General features: G+C 31.3%; 5 protein-coding genes across 7 annotated transcripts in view; 1 reads left to right on the top strand and 4 right to left on the bottom strand.

The window, feature by feature from the left end:
• Window positions 1–17,564, top strand: part of LOC141536358 (sperm flagellar protein 2) — a 179,964-nt gene that overhangs the window by 76,464 nt on the left and 85,936 nt on the right. The window lies entirely within an intron of this gene.
• Window positions 830–7,420, bottom strand: LOC141535924 (A disintegrin and metalloproteinase with thrombospondin motifs like). Of its 3 annotated transcripts, XM_074256091.1 has the most exons (10): window positions 7,129–7,420; window positions 6,929–7,048; window positions 3,009–3,072; window positions 2,746–2,945; window positions 2,582–2,674; window positions 2,330–2,495; window positions 1,887–2,259; window positions 1,653–1,820; window positions 1,436–1,576; window positions 830–1,368 (listed from the first exon to the last, which is right to left on the bottom strand). In XM_074256091.1, exons 3-10 carry the CDS (start codon window positions 3,058–3,060, stop codon window positions 1,083–1,085), a joined length of 1,479 nt encoding a protein of 492 aa, XP_074112192.1. In that variant the 5' UTR covers window positions 3,061–3,072; window positions 6,929–7,048; window positions 7,129–7,420; the 3' UTR covers window positions 830–1,082. The 3 variants fall into 3 exon arrangements, with proteins under 3 accessions (XP_074112192.1, XP_074112191.1, XP_074112190.1); XM_074256090.1 differs by having other exon boundaries at window positions 6,929–7,420; XM_074256089.1 differs by lacking the exons at window positions 6,929–7,048; window positions 7,129–7,420 and adding an exon at window positions 3,134–3,462.
• Window positions 11,887–13,596, bottom strand: LOC141536326 (A disintegrin and metalloproteinase with thrombospondin motifs like). The gene is made up of 3 exons (XM_074256775.1): window positions 13,182–13,596; window positions 12,978–13,118; window positions 11,887–12,888 (listed from the first exon to the last, which is right to left on the bottom strand). The coding sequence occupies exons 2-3, from the start codon at window positions 13,055–13,057 to the stop codon at window positions 12,606–12,608; spliced, it is 363 nt and encodes a 120-aa protein (XP_074112876.1). The 5' UTR covers window positions 13,058–13,118; window positions 13,182–13,596; the 3' UTR covers window positions 11,887–12,605.
• On the bottom strand, window positions 14,010–16,854 carry LOC141536357 (A disintegrin and metalloproteinase with thrombospondin motifs like). The gene is made up of 5 exons (XM_074256835.1): window positions 16,295–16,854; window positions 15,927–16,226; window positions 15,535–15,868; window positions 15,308–15,454; window positions 14,010–15,209 (listed from the first exon to the last, which is right to left on the bottom strand). Exons 1-5 carry the CDS (start codon window positions 16,410–16,412, stop codon window positions 14,930–14,932), a joined length of 1,179 nt encoding a protein of 392 aa, XP_074112936.1. The 5' UTR covers window positions 16,413–16,854; the 3' UTR covers window positions 14,010–14,929.
• LOC141536356 (uncharacterized) lies at window positions 16,444–17,170 on the bottom strand. Its single transcript, XM_074256834.1, has 5 exons — window positions 17,117–17,170; window positions 16,981–17,044; window positions 16,700–16,905; window positions 16,533–16,625; window positions 16,444–16,473 (listed from the first exon to the last, which is right to left on the bottom strand). Exons 1-5 carry the CDS (start codon window positions 17,168–17,170, stop codon window positions 16,444–16,446), a joined length of 447 nt encoding a protein of 148 aa, XP_074112935.1.

The following is a 17,564-nucleotide window of genomic DNA, read 5'->3' as shown; positions in this document are numbered from 1 at the left end:
GTAATCCCTCTTCTTACATCAATAATATTAATACTTGCAATCCCCGAATAAATTACCAAGAAAATTACATAAAAATAACTTAGTCCCATCCTTTTTTTGGTTAAGCTCACGTTTTCCATCAGGATCGCAAGATAAAACAGTTTTGGTCCATATAAATAAAAAAGATTTAGTCACCGCATCTTAAAATTTTAAAAAATTATCAGACACAAACTTGTCATAGATTCTTAAATGCTACTATAAATTTTTTGAATAAATTTTTGCCGGGAAAATTAAGATACGATTGATTGAAGCACTGGACAATGGGATAAAATTATTAAGGATAATTGTGTTTATGAGAGAATGAGAGAACGTGATAGCTGAGAGGACGATGCGCTGCTAGTTTGAGCGGCCATCTGATGTAGCACAATGGATTCAATCCAGCTACCAGCTGAATACTGCTACTACTGCGGCTGTTGGTCCTTAGGCTGGTTATCTGCAGCATCACTGCATTTCCACGCATACTTTTACCTGGATCGAGCGGTCATGGACTCAGTTGAGAAGTTTTAATCTATAGTGAGCATGTAATTGAGCACGTGATGAAGCATCTGCCGGTCAGCATTCAACTGCCATCTGGCGATAAAACTTACGTATATGAACTGCTGAAGACGAATAAAATTGGAAACTGCTTTATTGACTGCGAGAAGAAGGTTCCGCTCACATGAGGGTTCGATCAAAGGGTATAGGTTCTATGGAAAAAATAAGTTTTATGTCTTGACAAAACTTTATTAAAACACTAAACTATACTCGTACAGTACAAAAAGGCCGTTAGGTATCCGAAATGAAAGAAGAATTCTTAATGCTTAATATTCTGATTTATTTTATCATTCGATTACAAACTATCATTCACAGACAAAAATTTATCACAACATAAAATGTAAAATTGCAATTCGAAGCTTATACCACTAAAATAGAGTTTTTTTTTATCCAAAATTATGAGTTATTTCGCCATTTAAAAATATGCCATTTTCTGAACGGACTTGAACATTGGGAACATAATGACAAAAATTGTGAAAACTTTCTAAAGAAATCTACTAACACCATAATTAATTGACTTGTGTCTTAAAAATACAGTTTCCATGCAAGCATATCTTTCCGATACCACAAGAAGTTCCTTCAGCGGCCTCAGGAATCAAATCACTAACCATAGATTCATTGCCATAAGGAAATTCACACTTCAGTTGAGTACAAATAGAGTCGTCAATGATGGAAGCTCTAATTCCATTAATCATTCTGCATTGCTCATGCGGACTCTTTAGCTGTCCCGGCAAAAATCTGTGGATTGCCCTGCCTTGATTAGGTCTGTTGAATAAACATAAAGCCTGTGGAGAACTACAAAAACACAATAGTATTAACAATCATTGTTGCTTAAGAAAAAAAAGAAGATGAACATAATTACCTCAAGAAAGTCTCCAAGTTAGCTAAAGAACACTCTGACCAGTCGAAAGCATATTGTGAAAATTTGTTAGATGTTGCCATGATGTAACCATCTTCATCGGGACATTGTCTGTTTACGCTACCGTCATGGTTCATGCCCAACCTGATAGGGCATTGATTATTCATCATTAATCATTAATCATTAACTTACTCTAATAATTTCGCAGATTTAAACTTACAAATGCCCCAATTCATGAGATGCAGTTTCGATACCATCGAAACCTCCTCTATCACGCATGATCATAACTCTGTCCATTGTTTGTTTTTGGTAGTTGACGTCACAGGCTTTACCAATTTTCCGTACTTGTCCAAGAACGTTACAACTACCGAGGTCACACAAAGTATTCCTGAAAAATTTTTATAATTAAGGTTTTGTAGAGAAACCATTGTTGAACTTTTGGGTAAATACTTACGGAGTCATAGTTACTGCTATATCGTAAGAATCTAAGGGAATGGAATCCTTCATTAGGTACAAAAATTTTCCTTTCTCAGTGACAGAAATTGTAGTGCTACTGACTTTCCCATTCTGACTTACTAAATAGGGCAGAGCTTGAGAATCCTGAGTAAAGACAATTCCTGCGATGTTCAAACGAACTCGAGGATGCTCAATACTTCTGTATCTCATGTCAACGCCGTTCCAAAATGAGAGTATGTATAATAAGGCATCTTTTACGTTTCTATTGAATATTCGAGTCAAGTTGTAATCGACAATTACGAGAATTTCTGGGTAAACAATCTTTTGTCCGATGCCTGCTGGGTTCGATTGGAATTCATAATCTGTGTAAACTAAAAATATTGATAGGTTTTATTGTCGATTGAATTTATTGTGAAAATTTTTCAATAAAAATTTAGATACCAGATCGTTTTTGTATTTTCGAGTGAGGTATTTTATGAACAAAATGATAAACATGATCATCTCCTTCATGATCGAATGAATTGTTGACAGTTCTTGCGTATCTTCTTGCGTGTTCTACAAATCGTGAAGGTACTGGTTGAATGTAAGAATCACCAATGAAGCCCGTCTATGAATTAATATAGCTATGAATAAACATTTTGGTAGCGTTCTAACTTTCACATTTTGAGCTTTATTAATGAAAAATCGTCTTACCAGACTCATTCTTCTATTACGATGATAGTTAACCGCAAATGTAGCTGCATGCAGTTTATTCTCGTACAGTCTTGGAAGAGTTTCTCTCATGAACTATATCACATCAAAATTAATTAATGGCTTATAAATATAATGCAACGTATGTTCGATAAAACTTGACTTACGTTTGGGAATTTTGTTAGATCGATATTACCTCGTTCATTAGTTTTCAATGAAAAAATCGGCATGTCTTCACCGGCCAGTATCCCATCATTTGGAGTGAGCCACATTTTCAGATTCTGGCCAAATAGGTTCAATGTTATGTACAGATCATCATTTTTGTCTAAACTTTTGGTACTAATTGGCACCGTGTCGAATTCAGGGACTAAAATAAATTAAAATTTTTTTTTAATGAAAATGTATTTTAAATTTTAAGTGTCCAAATTACCTTGACCGTCAGCCAAAATTTCTAAAATTCGTACAAATTCTTCTGGTGTCATGTTATCTAAAACCTATAAATCATTGGATATTATTACTTAAAATTTGACAAAATTTAGAATGTTTTGTGATTACCGATTGAGAATATGAACTGCAAAAAATTCCAAGTAAAATAAATGTTGTTAGCAGCATTTTTAAATGACTTTTTTTTAACTTTGCAAACGTATAAAATTTTAGACTTAGATCGGCGGCTTCTGATGAAGACGAAAAAAAAACTGTGAGCCTGATAGTGAACCTGATATTAAATATAAAATTATTGTCCTTGATAAAGCACTTGAAAGACACTTAATCAAACAATGGAAATCGTTATAAATTTTTTGATGCACTTGTCAGCATTTATAATAGCTTCTAACAATGGACTTAATGTATATATTAATTGAATTAAATTACAGGTATTTCCAACAATATTAAAAAATTATCTACTGTGACATTCAATGCTTAACAAAATACTTATAAATAAGATTTTAGTTTATTTATATATCACATTTTTCATTTATTGACGCAAATGATCTGCTTAAAATTTATATAGGTTGATATTAGAAATTATCAAAACTTCATTTTGTTTGAATTTTATTGTTAAGATATTAAAATCAATGAAAAAAAAATTAAGCAACCAAATTATTAATGTCATAATATAAATAATAACAAACAAAATAAAATAATCGTTTACAGAAGAATTAAAATTTTCTGACGATAAAACTGACCATTAATTTTTAAAAAAGTCATATTGTTGATCAATAGTGATGATTTTTCCGGGCGAATATTGACGCAGAAAATTTTTTAATGAATATGGCTTTTCATAAAAACAAGTTATGCCCCAGCTTCTAAAAATAATAATAATTTTATAGCTGTAATACCATCAACACATTACGATAATGTCAAGACGGTATACATTAAAATTTTAACACGCGCTATCTTATTGTTCTTCAGTTATTTATCAGTAATGTCCATAACCTACTTCTTAAATAACATTTATTTTAAGCCATAATTTTCCATCACAATCAGTTACATTTATTTATTATTACAATTTATTGATGACGTGCATCTCTTAATTCATTGACGTCAAATCCAAAAAATATCATAAGACAAGCTGTTACCCGCCCGCGTTGCTAGGCATTTTATAGAATTGTATTTTAGATCTAAACTTGAAATTTAATTAGAGTATTATTTTGACTTGCACAAATTCCAAATTTCATCGAATTAGCATATATCTTTTATCCATGTAATTATTCCAGCAAATATTCATTGTAACTTTTAATGTATAATCATTATAATGTTTGCGTGGCTTTTTTTCAAAAATCAAAAATAATTGACACGAAGAAAAAAATTTGAAATTAGAATTTGGAGTCTATAGGAGCTATAGCTTAAAAACGGGAATTTTTCATTGTTAACGCCCCCGCAACCCCCCTTGTAGGTAGAATTTTATGTACCTGAAGTTCTGAACGTTTTTTTTTGAACGAAAATCAAAAAAAAATTTTTTTTGCTTTTGAGACTAAAAATGATTTTTCAGTTTCAAAATAAGTCAAAGAGCCCGGGAAATAGTATATTGGATTCTCAAAATACCAAAACTACCCCTTCAGCCACCCCTAAGACTTAGACATCTAAAAAAAAAAATTCAAGAAAAATAGTTCAACGGGTCGTTTGAAGCTGCGATTTTTTCTGAACACTCCTTTTACACCCCCACAAAATATAAAAAATAATCAAAACAATAACTCCCCCGGAACTACCCTTCGAGCCACCCCAAAGACTTAAAAATTTTTTTAAAAATTCAAAATAAATAGTTCAAAGGGTTGTTTGAAGCTGCGTTTTTTTGGACGTTCCTTTTACACACTCGTAGACTACAAAAAATAATCAAGCCGATAACTCCCCCTGAACTACCCTTCGAGCCACCCCAAAGACTTAAAAATTTTTTTAAAAATTCAAAAAAAATAGTTCAAAGGGTAGTTTGAAGCAGCGATTTTTTTCAGACGCTCCTTTTACAACCCCACAGACTATAAAAAATAATCAAGCCGAGAACTCCCCCGGAACTACCTTTGAGCCACCCCAAAGACTTAAAAAATTGAAAAAAATTAAAAAAAAATAGTTCAACGGGTCGTTTGAAGCTGCGATTTTTTTTGGACGTTCCTTTTACACCCTCGCAGACTACAAAAAATAATTAAGCCGATAACTCCCCCGGAACTACCCCTTCAGCCACCCCAAAGACTTAAGAATTTGGAAACAAATGATTTAAAAATAGTTTAAAAGGTCGTTTGAAGCTACGATTTTTTGAACTACGCGGACAACTATTTTACGTCATTAGACAAAAATTGTTAGATTCTTAACTTTTCTGGAAGCGACCGATTAGCAACTATTAGCTGGTTTACTAACGTTGGTTTTTTCTACTGAAGATTTAGTTAGTATGTGATGGTGTTAGCCGAGCCAAAGAATTTCGAACTTTGCAAATTACAAGACTCTTAGGCTTTATATTCATGCAATTTCATTTAATCCTTTTGCGTTGCTTGTTCTGGAGTTCTTTGGTCGTTACCCAGGACACGCGACGTGGAGGCCACCATATTTTTATAAAGGATATTAGTATTTATTTTATTAGATCGATATGCGTCGATCGAACATTACTTGTCATTCTAATATCCTTTATCAAGTGTCCCACTCTATTTTTTTTTTTAATCTATTATTGATCTATATTCATTCCGACTTTTCTCGGAAATATATTCGAATTCTATTTCTAGTTATGTTAAAAAATTGACTTAATGAAAAATTTTGAATGATTTTATTACCCAAGATTAAAATTTCCTAACGATTTTAGATTTTTTGTAGGTACTACTTGTTTCTACGTAAGGTAAGTGCTCAATGGTTTTATAACTTTGTAATAATGTTATATTCATGTTTTTTTTTCCCAACCTTGGTAATTTTTCAGCTGACCGAAGAAAACACAGTGTATTTGCGTAATTACATTATGTATCATTGTTAATGATTCAAACTTTACCGTTACGTTTATTGCTAAATATTAAAATGAATCATATAAAAAAAAAATACACTCTTAGTCGCATTACTGCTGACCGAATTATCAATCAGGTACATCTTTACCCTAAAAAAAAAATATCGAAATATAGAAAAAAGTATTGAAAAGTATCAGTTTTCTAGTCAATCCAATACTTTTCAATACTTTTTTCTTTGTCTCAATATTTGAAAAATTGAAGAGAAAAGTTGAAAAATGAAGAATTTGATTACGATCCTTTTACGAACAAAGAATTAATATACACTGTGCTTAACGATATGAAATATCAATGCCGAGCTTGTAAGAAGTATTTGAACAGCTTTTATATGAGAAAAACATAGATAACCAAGCAGTAAACAATAAAAAAAAATTTCAGTTATTTCCAAGGTCAAAATAAGCGATTAATTTTTAAACTGAAATAAAATTGTAAATGTTAATAAGTAGGCCAGTGTAAGAAACTGCATCTTTCATCTTATACAAAAATGTAATTTGTACAGAACTCGATCGGCAATTCAACGACTAAGAATATTGTATTGCACGCCTCATTAGCGAAGCGTTGAGGTTGTGCTCTACTCTCGACATTTCAAAAACAGCAGTTTTCTTGAAACTGAAATTTATTTTTGTAATTTATATCGCACTTACAGGTTAATATGAACACACTTATATCAAGTCAAATAATTTGTCGGGTGTTATGTCCAAGGGCGTTTTTAGAGCGGTAGCGTAAACGGTGGAGGTTTGGACTAACAGTTTAAAGAATACGCAACGGAGGTTTTAATTCCGTTGTTTTAATTATTTATGTGGGACATTTTCGAGATACGAACTTACCACGCCTTCGTTTGAGACTGACGGATTTTTATGAGAATAGATGTACTTACTCTCTGCAGGAATTTTAGTTGTTATTGGATCCGTGATTCTGGGGGCTGCTGTTAGCGCCTTTTCCTGACTTGGGCCCTTTTTGTTGGTTCTCGCAGCGGATGGAGTTGGATGGATTTGGGCTGCTTATTTCGTGAAATGAACTGATTGAAAACTGATTTCACTTTTATTGAGATTTATTTTTATAAACATTAAAACTTACACTTTCACAATTTGATTTTTATGTAATTTAATTTATTGAATTTTAATTATTTGGTTGAGCTAACGTCCTCCAGTCCCCCGTAGGGTAAAGTGCGCGAATTTAGCTTTTTAATGATATTTTATTTAAACTTACAGCCCGGATTCTCGCCTAAGTGCAGAGCAAATTAGAACTTTGAGATTCCGGTTCTCTAGGATTGAATTTAATAACTAATACGTGGCCTGCCGGTTGAACCGAGTCTGAACTCATCTTAAGTGCAGCGCAAATTAAGATAAGGGACTTTTACAAGGCACGGGTCCGTCAATTAAACGCGGAAGTCGAATTAATTGCTCAAAGACAAGGCGTTGGATGTTGATCGCCCTTTTAAATACTCGCGGTGCTGAGATTGCAGAAGTCCCCGCTAGTCAACCAGCAGTCGCGTAGCTTATATTTTATTGTGGCTTTCGCGCATGGAGAAGTCTTCCATCTGCGCGGGTGATTTAAATTTACAGAAAAATTTTGGGGTGGACATAACACAGGACATAAAATATATTTCAATAAAAATTTTTTAGTTTAACATAGTAAATAATAACATTAAACATAATCTTTTCTGGATGTCCGTGTATGGATGAGTGTTTGTGGCAGGGAAATTGGTCGAATAAATGATCGTACCGGAATAATTTTTTATTATCTAAAGTAATACACAATGGATTTTCTTAATTAATATGAGCGTTCAATTCACGGTCGTTAAATTATTATTTATACAAAACTAATATAAGACTGTAGATTTTTTTATATATATATATATATATATATATATATATATATATATATATATATATATATATATATATATATATATTGTAACAGGGTAAAATTACCCTTAATCGATAAGTCACCGGATATCGATAATTATTCGACATAGCACTGGCGCGTCTCGATCTTCGGGCCTAAAGGGAGAATAGGAGGGGGTGAGTTTGGGTTAAAATAGGTGTCGTGCAGTGGAAAAGGGAGAAGTAGTGTGACCGCCAAACTGAGTGCCACGGGAATCAAAAGGACCGTTCCCGAGAGTAGTGACGAGACGAAGGAAGCCAACTACAACTAGGACTTCATCCTCAACGAGTAAGTTAGATCATCGTTTTGTTCGTCAAGGTATCAATTATTACTCTGGGAAAGAAGTGGACCGCGGTTCTTCCAATACCCAGTTACTTCTCCTAATTATTTATCAATTGGATCGTTAATCGATAAAATTTTACTAATAAATTAATTGTGGAACATTTGCTAGTTTGGATTTAGTGATTTTCATGGGGGTTTATACCCGAGGTTCACTCAATCGACCTTGCGGAAAAATTTAATAACTAGAAATAATCAATTAATAAATTAACATCCGAAAATTTCGTTAATTTTATTGTTGTAATTTTTATAACAATTAACGTAGTAAAATTGATTGATTTTTGTCATTGAAAAAAATCGACAAACTTTTATTCGTGGAATTTTAGTCAAGCGTCAATTTTTGGTGTCGCAGTAAATTCCAATACCCAAGGTCAAGCAAAACAGCTAGCGAATGTTCTAGCAATAAAAAAATTGAATATTTCGACTTGTGTCGAATTTTTTATAATGGATAAAACTAATAGAAAATTATTGATAATATTTTATATTAAGAATTAATTAGTAAGAATATTTTATATTTGGAAAATTATTAATTGAGAATATTATAGAGTGGAAAATTATTAAGAATATTATATTAGGAATTATTTATTGAGAATATTATATTATAAAATTATTCCGTCAAGTGTGAATTTAATAATTTTGGGATTAAGTCCGTGAATTAATTAAATTAATTTTACTCTAATTTGATAATTATCGGCATGGACATTAAGTCCTAGGAATTAGTTAATTGAGTCAAAAATTGTCACAGTAAAAATTTAGTGAGAATTAGTTAATTAAACTTGTGTTAATAATTTTGAAGTGATGTAAAAATTTATATTGTGATTAATTTATTTAACAAAAGCTAATTCAAGGTATTAAGCCTTTCGTTCGAAATAATAACTTAGGAATTTTAAGCTGTTTAATATTTTAAACCAAGGAAGATTAACAATTGGAATTTGAGAATTGTAATAGCTATTTGGAAATTGATTGTTAATTGAAAATTGTCGTTTTATTAATTACTAATGATTGAATAATTTAATTTAAATATTTAATTGAAATTAATTACATTCGATTTTATTAAAATAAAATTTATAAAGTAAAGTCAAGTTAGTAGTGAGAGTGTGAGACAAGTGTGGGTTATGTATGAGTTGCAGAGTGATTAGGTCTATGTTTCGTCGCTGGGCTGTTACTCCTGTGAGCCGAGTCAACGAGCCCGGTATATGATTCGTCTCTGTGCGGGTGATTGTAGGTTTAGAAATCGGGTAGACGTCGGGAGGGGCTCGTCGAGATTAAGATATTGTTAAGTGTGGTTAGTGTGTGCGTGAGTGAATTTTGTTAACTAGTTTTAAGTCAAACCTTGTTAAGTTTTTTTATTGTTAATAAATGTTGATCAACCTTGTTAATTAATTATTTATGATTCAAGAGCACCTTCCTCCACTCTCTCTACCCTAAGATTAAGTTTTCTCAGCTCTGGACCGGTTCCAGGAACCGTGATTAAAAATCCTGGTGGCGCCCTGATAATTGTATTGTAGTTAGTTTTGTTTATTTATTTATAAAATTGATTAGGGGCCAACCTGAGCAGGTAAAACTGTTACAATATATATATATATATATATATATATATATATATATATATATATATATATATATATATATATATATCTATACATTTCATTATAATATTTTTTTTTCCTCACCTTAGAGCTTCGGCACCACTAAACCATAGCAGAATTTTCTGTTTTTTATTATTTTGTTTTTTATCTCTCAATTTAATCAATTTTGTTGTGAAAAATGAGATTATGAGGCGTGCACTATTAGATTTTCCAAAATTTTGTTATCTACATTACAAAAAAATGAGCTCTCCAAAGAAAATTTTCAAATATAATTCGGTCAGCAGTAATGCGACCAAGAATACTGGTTTCGTAGGTGTTAACAATAAAAAATGTTAGAACAACTTTTTCGAAAGAAAAAAAAGTTAAATAGAGACGAACTTGATGAGTAATTCGGTCAGCAGTAATGCGACTAAGAATGTATTTTTTTTTTATATGATTCATTTTAATATTTAGCAATAAACGTAACGGTAAAGTTTGAATCATTAACAATGATACATAATGTAATTACGCAAATACACTGTGTTTTCTTCGGTCAGCTGAAAAATTACCAAGGTTGGGAAAAAAAAACATGAATATAACATTATTACAAAGTTATAAAACCATTGAGCACTTACCTTACGTAGAAACAAGTAGTACCTACAAAAAATCTAAAATCGTTAGGAAATTTTAATCTTGGGTAATAAAATCATTCAAAATTTTTCATTAAGTCAATTTTTTAACATAACTAGAAATAGAATTCGAATATATTTCCGAGAAAAGTCGGAATGAATATAGATCAATAATAGATTAAAAAAAAAAATAGAGTGGGACACTTGATAAAGGATATTAGAATGACAAGTAATGTTCGATCGACGCATATCGATCTAATAAAATAAATACTAATATCCTTTATAAAAATATGGTGGCCTCCACGTCGCGTGTCCTGGGTAACGACCAAAGAACTCCAGAACAAGCAACGCAAAAGGATTAAATGAAATTGCATGAATATAAAGCCTAAGAGTCTTGTAATTTGCAAAGTTCGAAATTCTTTGGCTCGGCTAACACCATCACATACTAACTAAATCTTCAGTAGAAAAAACCAACGTTAGTAAACCAGCTAATAGTTGCTAATCGGTCGCTTCCAGAAAAGTTAAGAGTCTAACAATTTTTGTCTAATGACGTAAAATAGTTGTCCGCGTAGTTCAAAAAATCGTAGCTTCAAACGACCTTTTAAACTATTTTTAAATCATTTGTTTCCAAATTCTTAAGTCTTTGGGGTGGCTGAAGGGGTAGTTCCGGGGGAGTTATCGGCTTAATTATTTTTTGTAGTCTGCGAGGGTGTAAAAGGAACGTCCAAAAAAATCGCAGCTTCAAACGACCCGTTGAACTATTTTTTTAATTTTTTCAATTTTTAAGTCTTTGGGGTGGCTCAAAGGTAGTTCCGGGGAGTTCTCGGCTTGATTATTTTTATAGTCTGTGGGGTTGTAAAAGGAGCGTCTGAAAAAAATCGCTGCTTCAAACTACCCTTTGAACTATTTTTTTTGAATTTTTAAAAAAATTTTTAAGTCTTTGGGGTGGCTCGAAGGGTAGTTCAGGGGGAGTTATCGGCTTGATTATTTTTTGTAGTCTACGAGTGTGTAAAAGGAACGTCCAAAAAAAACGCAGCTTCAAACAACCCTTTGAACTATTTATTTTGAATTTTTAAAAAAATTTTTAAGTCTTTGGGGTGGCTCGAAGGGTAGTTCCGGGGGAGTTATTGTTTTGATTATTTTTTATATTTTGTGGGGGTGTAAAAGGAGTGTTCAGAAAAAATCGCAGCTTCAAACGACCCGTTGAACTATTTTTTTTTAATTTTTTTCAATTTTTTAAGTCTTTGGGGTGGCTCGAAGGGTAGTTCCGGGGCAGTTATCGGCTTGATTATTTTTTATAGTCTGTGGGGTTGTAAAAGGAGCGTCTGAAAAAATCGCAGCTTCAAACGACCCGTTGAACTATTTTTCTTGAATTTTTTTTTTAGATGTCTAAGTCTTAGGAGTGGCTGAAGGGCTAGTTTTGGTATTTTGAGAATCCAATATACTATTTCCCGGGCTCTTTGACTTATTTTGAAACTGAAAAATCATTTTCAGTTTCAAAAGCAAAAAAAATTTTTTTTTGTTTTTCGTTCAAAAAAAACGTTCAGAACTTCAGGTACATGGAATTTTGTAAAATTCATTCTTAGCTGACCTCTACTCGGCGCAAGGAATATTCCTGCCAAATTCCAAGTCTCTAGGTCTTATGGTTCCAGAGATATCGTGATGAGTGACTATATCTATAGAAAGTCTCCTATATATATAGATTCATCAAATTTTTATCAAACCCATAAAGCCACACAAAGTATTTTATGCTACATTTCCACATTCATTTTAAGTGAAGTGATGTTAATCGTTAAAAATACAACGTAAGACAATGTTCAAGATTTCGGTTTTTCAATGATTAAACTTTTCAATTATTTACGTGAGTTTACGGCAGAAAAGTTATGTAGTTAGAAATTATTAATAATCGAAACTACAATGTGTGCGAATTTTTATCGATAATTAATTAAGTATATTGTAGATTTCTATTCTGCTATTCTTTTGGTTAATAAAATAAAATTCACACAAAATTTTTAAGTTATAGAATACAATTTATTAGATATATCAATCGTAACATATTGATTCAAACAAAAGCTTACATAAATGATTCAAATTAAAAAAATTTTTAATTAATAACTCATGCAATAGAATCTTATCCAATTAACTTTTCGCTAAGGCACTGTCCATGAAGACATATTTTTTTATGGCCGCACATACTCCCTTCAACAGGTTCCAGAGATACCAGGAAGCCGTCACTTTTTGTTTCGCACAAAACTTCGCGACAATTTATTCCCATTTTATACTCGTTGCTTAGCTCAGCATTCCAAAAGTACTTACATTGTGTGGTGATAGGTACGAGCCGTCCTGGTAAATACCTTCGGAAAGATTGGTCTTTATCAAGAAGCTCATTGAACAAGCATTCTGCTCCCTCAGACCTATTTTTAGAAAAAAAAAGTATTAACGGCTTATAAATATCTCCAATGAATTAATATAATTCAAAAATAGAAATAAATTATAAACCTACTTAAGAAATTTATCCATTTGGGATATGGAACATTTCGACCAGTCAAATGAGTTTGCTGTTTTAAAATTACTTGTACCCATAATGTATCCGTGCTGATTTACACATCCGTTTGCTGTTTCATTATCATGTTGGATACCAAATCTGAAATATCGTTAATATTGGTTTCATTTTATTTTATAGAGTATCCTATGTTTTTCGACTTACCTTTTAAATTATGTATCGTACATCGTATCTATATAAAAATTATTGTAATTCATGTCTTTTAACTTGTATATACTATGCCAAACTATGTCTCAAGGCTGTTTGCTTAGAATCTTTAAAAACATAAATTGGGGTAAAGTTTTAATTCTTTGTAATTTACAATAAAAAATTTCTCTAGTTTATTGTAGTTGTAAATCATATCTACTTAAGTTCCAAAAAAATGTGTACGACATTTGCACGGAAAAAATAGGTGCTGCAACAGGATGCAATCTTGCGCGAGCAACAGGACTGATCCTGTAGAGGACATCATTGTAAAATCTTGTTACAGCTATAGGACTGATTACTCTGTATATAATCGGAATTGAACTCAGAGTAAATTTTCATTTCTAATACTCCGAGTACCTGAGTGAATAAATATAAGTAATTTTTAATCAATTAAAATAAGTCTTATACATAAATTTTTACTCCTCGAAATTGTAGAAATATTTAAATTGAAAAAAAATAATTAAATTTGTAAAAAACTCAAATTTTGAAAAAAAAAAAAAAAATTCTAATTTTTCGAGAAGTATTGAATTCTGAAAAAAATAAAATTTTTTAAAAATTTATCTGAAACCATATTTTTCGATTGTTAACAAAATTCGTATACGGCCTAATCCAATTAATATTATAAATAAGTCACAATACCAATTTTTTGAAATTTCAAATTTTTTTTTAAATTTGAATTTTGTTTTTCAAATTAAAATTTTTTTCTCTCCAAAATTTTAATTTTTTACAAATATGATTATTTTTTTTAATTTAAATATTTCTTTAATTCCGACGAGAAAAAATTTATGTATATGTGACTTATTTTAATTCACTAAAAATTATTCATATTCATTCAGTCCAATTCTATGAGTGATAGAAAAGAAATTTTACTCCAAATTTATTCCCGACTGTATACAGTGTAAAATCGCTAAAAATGAATGGTATTTAAAATTTTCAATTTTATCTTGTAGCTCCCACGTTGTTTTTTTCCGTGTAGTATTTTTCCTTGCTTTAATTTTTCAAAGATTTTAAACTCTACTAAACCCCGTTGTTACTTCAAATGTCGTTACTTCAAAAAACTTAACTTCTTCTCTTTTAACGGTAATATACGATCAGTTCTCTAAAATAAAAAGCTAACTGTACAATTTACTTACAAGTGTCCCAATTCATGCGCAGCACTGTGAATACCCCAGTAATTACCGAAATCTTGTACAAAAGCAACTCTGTTCGTAGTATTATATACGTTGTCTATATTACAAGCGCCGCTTGGATAGGCTAATCCAACAATAGAGCATTCATAGCTTTTGGACTCAGAATCATACGAGCACATATTATCTCTATAAAATAATGTGTAAAGTTGATTACATTTTTAATATTAAAAGTTAACATCATAAATTCATCCATGTTAAAATCAATTTTACCCTTAAGTAGTGAAAAAAATAAAAAAGTACGTAAGGTCAGTACGGCCAAATTTTGAAATTTCAGCGGAAGTATCCAAACAAAGCTCCTGTTAAAAAATTATCTGAAAATCAAATAAATCCTTTTACGCTTAAATTTTGTCAGGAAATGTCCAACCCAACTCCTGTCAAAAGCGGAACTTAAAATTCTAATTTTAAGAGGTCTATCACGGAAGTTACATTTTGACACACCCTAATATACATTTTTGATTTTCAATATAAGTATTAGATAGAATCAAAATTTAGTTTTTTGTTGTGGTGAATATTTATTTATTCAATCGAGTTTTCATCAATACAAAAACCATGAAGACATAATTTTCCATATCCGCAGGAAGTACCTTCCGCAGGTTCAATAATGAAATTGTAGTCTGGTCTGTTACCTATAGAACATGCCATCGCATGACAATTGAACTCAGCAGTAGTATTAAACGATGCATTTACGAACGCTTGACATTGTTCATTAGGGGTAAAAAGCTTTCCCGGTAAGTACCGTGGCAAAGGATTTTCATTGTATAAAGGTTGATCGTATAAACAAAGTGCTTTTTCGCTCCTAAAAAAAAAAAAAAATTAATTATTTTCTAATACTTTCCATGCCTTCGAGTCAAATAATTTATACAAAGTAATAACAAACTAAAATCGTAAAATTACCTCAAAAATCGTCCCATTTGCCGGATGGAACAATTCGACCATTCAAAAGAGTGATTCGCATAATCTTCACTAGGGGTCATAAGGTAACCATCTGAACGGTCACATGGTTCATTTTCATCTATATAATCGTGGTTATCTACACCTAATCTGAAATGTAATCATTATTAATTTTATTGTTTATGCATGTATTACAATATTAAAAAGATTATATCAAACAATTCACTTACAAGTGTCCCAACTCATGAGCAGCAGTTTTGATGCCATTGAATCTACCTGCATCTCGTACGAAGGCAACTTTATATATTGTTTCATTTTTATTGTCAATAGTATAAGCGCCACTTTTAAAAGCTATTCCAGTGGTGAGACATATCTGATCTCTAGAGTTATAAGGTTTGTCGCATAATATCTTGAGTGTTAAAGTAACTCCAAGGTCGTAGGAATTGATAGGGAATATGTGGTTCATTCTATACAACCAATATCCCATCGTATCAAGAGCGTATTCTTTCTCATATATATAATGACCGTCAGTAAATTTGGATATATGAGGCAAAACATACTGATCTTGAGAAAAAATTTGATAAACTTATAGAACTCATGTAATTAAGATGTCATGATAAGCAATAATTATTTTTGTCAAACATTTTTTCACGTGAAATTCTTTGACTAAAAATTAAGTATAACCGTATAAGTACCTCAGCAAATACGATACGTGCAATGTTCAACCTGATTTTTGGATTCGAAAAACTTCGGTATCTCATGTCAACTCCGTTCCAAAATGCCAACACATATAGAACCTTATCTTCTAACGAGTTTTCTTTATTAACAACATTGTGTTCAACAATAACAAAAATTTCAGGATAAATTGTGGAGTTTGATGCTCGTGGTGTCCCTAGTGACGCTAGCGGTAATTTTACTGGCTCTATATAAGAAAATTTGAACTTAGTAAATTGAAATTTCGGCTGCATATTTATTCATCTAATTACTCACGAGAAAGCAGCTCCTTTTGAGCTTGTGGTATGTCATAAACGACGTGATAAATTTCATCATTGGATTCGGGGTCAAGTGCTTTGTGAACCGATCTGCGATGTCTTCTTGCGTAGTCCATAAGATGAGGTGGTATTGGTTTGATGTACTTGTTACCGATGAAACCTTTCTAACACAATATTCTAAAAAATAAAATAAAGTCAATCGAAGATTTAAAAACAATAATTCACAATCAACGTACCACTGAGTATCTTCCGTTAGTGTGATAATTGACAGCTAATGTAGTAGCATAGAATTTGTTTTCGTAGAAAAAAGTGTCATCATAGTTCAATTTCTAAAAAGTAACGGATATTAATAAAATTGTTTTATATTAATACACCATAATCAGGATCAACTAATTTTGCTTACACTTTTAGTTTCTCTTAATCGGTCCGGAGCAAATCGATCATAGCTTATGAAACTAACTGGAAGATTTCTAGAGAATAAAGTACCATCCGAAGGCGTTAACCACATTTTTAAGCGTCTTCCAAAAGGCTGCTGGAAATGGAAACTTTTATTCATTCCTAGACTTCGCGTTTTTCTTATCGAAATGGGTACGATATCGTAACCTGGGACTGAAAAAATAATACAGAAAATATAATATAGGCTGATGTTAATGAGTTACTCCATTTGACATCTTCAGACATTACCTTCAGCAGCATTTTTTACAGAAAATACATGCTCTAAGTCCTCTGATGTAATTGTGTGATGAAACTGTAATTTATTTATGCAATAATAATTTGAATTCAAAAATGATTAATGCTTTTATTTGATAAAAATAGTTACCGATTGCGAGTATACGCTTGATACAATACCAAGCAAAAGTAATTTTACGATCATTTTATAGAATTAAAATACAAAAAATCAATGAATGAATTTCGCTTAAATTTGTCAAAAAGACTGAAAGAAAACTGTCGGTGTCATCGATTTTTGAGGATTATAAATGTGTAACTTGAGGAACTGCCCTTGAGGATGTCTTCAACGACACTTGTTTTTTTCATTAAATCATGAAAAACTATGATTTATTAACTATAATTTTTACATATTGTTACTTTTTGATTCAGATTCAATAATTTATTATTATTGTCTACTAACAAGTCTCTAAACAAATATTTAAGCAGAGCAATATTTTTACATCAATGGACAGGCTTATTTATATTAAAAAGGATGCATCATTATCTTCAAATCAATTTTAATCCAGTGACGTCATATAAATAGAGTATTTTTTAACTAT

Source organism: Cotesia typhae, unplaced genomic scaffold, assembly GCF_013202065.1.
Source record: "Cotesia typhae breed Kobodo isofemale line unplaced genomic scaffold, CoteBio_Ctyphae scaffold_152, whole genome shotgun sequence".
Lineage (NCBI taxonomy): Eukaryota > Metazoa > Arthropoda > Insecta > Hymenoptera > Braconidae > Cotesia > Cotesia typhae.
The sequence above is the reverse complement of the archived record's forward strand: the minus strand, read 5'-3'. Positions and strand labels throughout refer to the sequence as shown.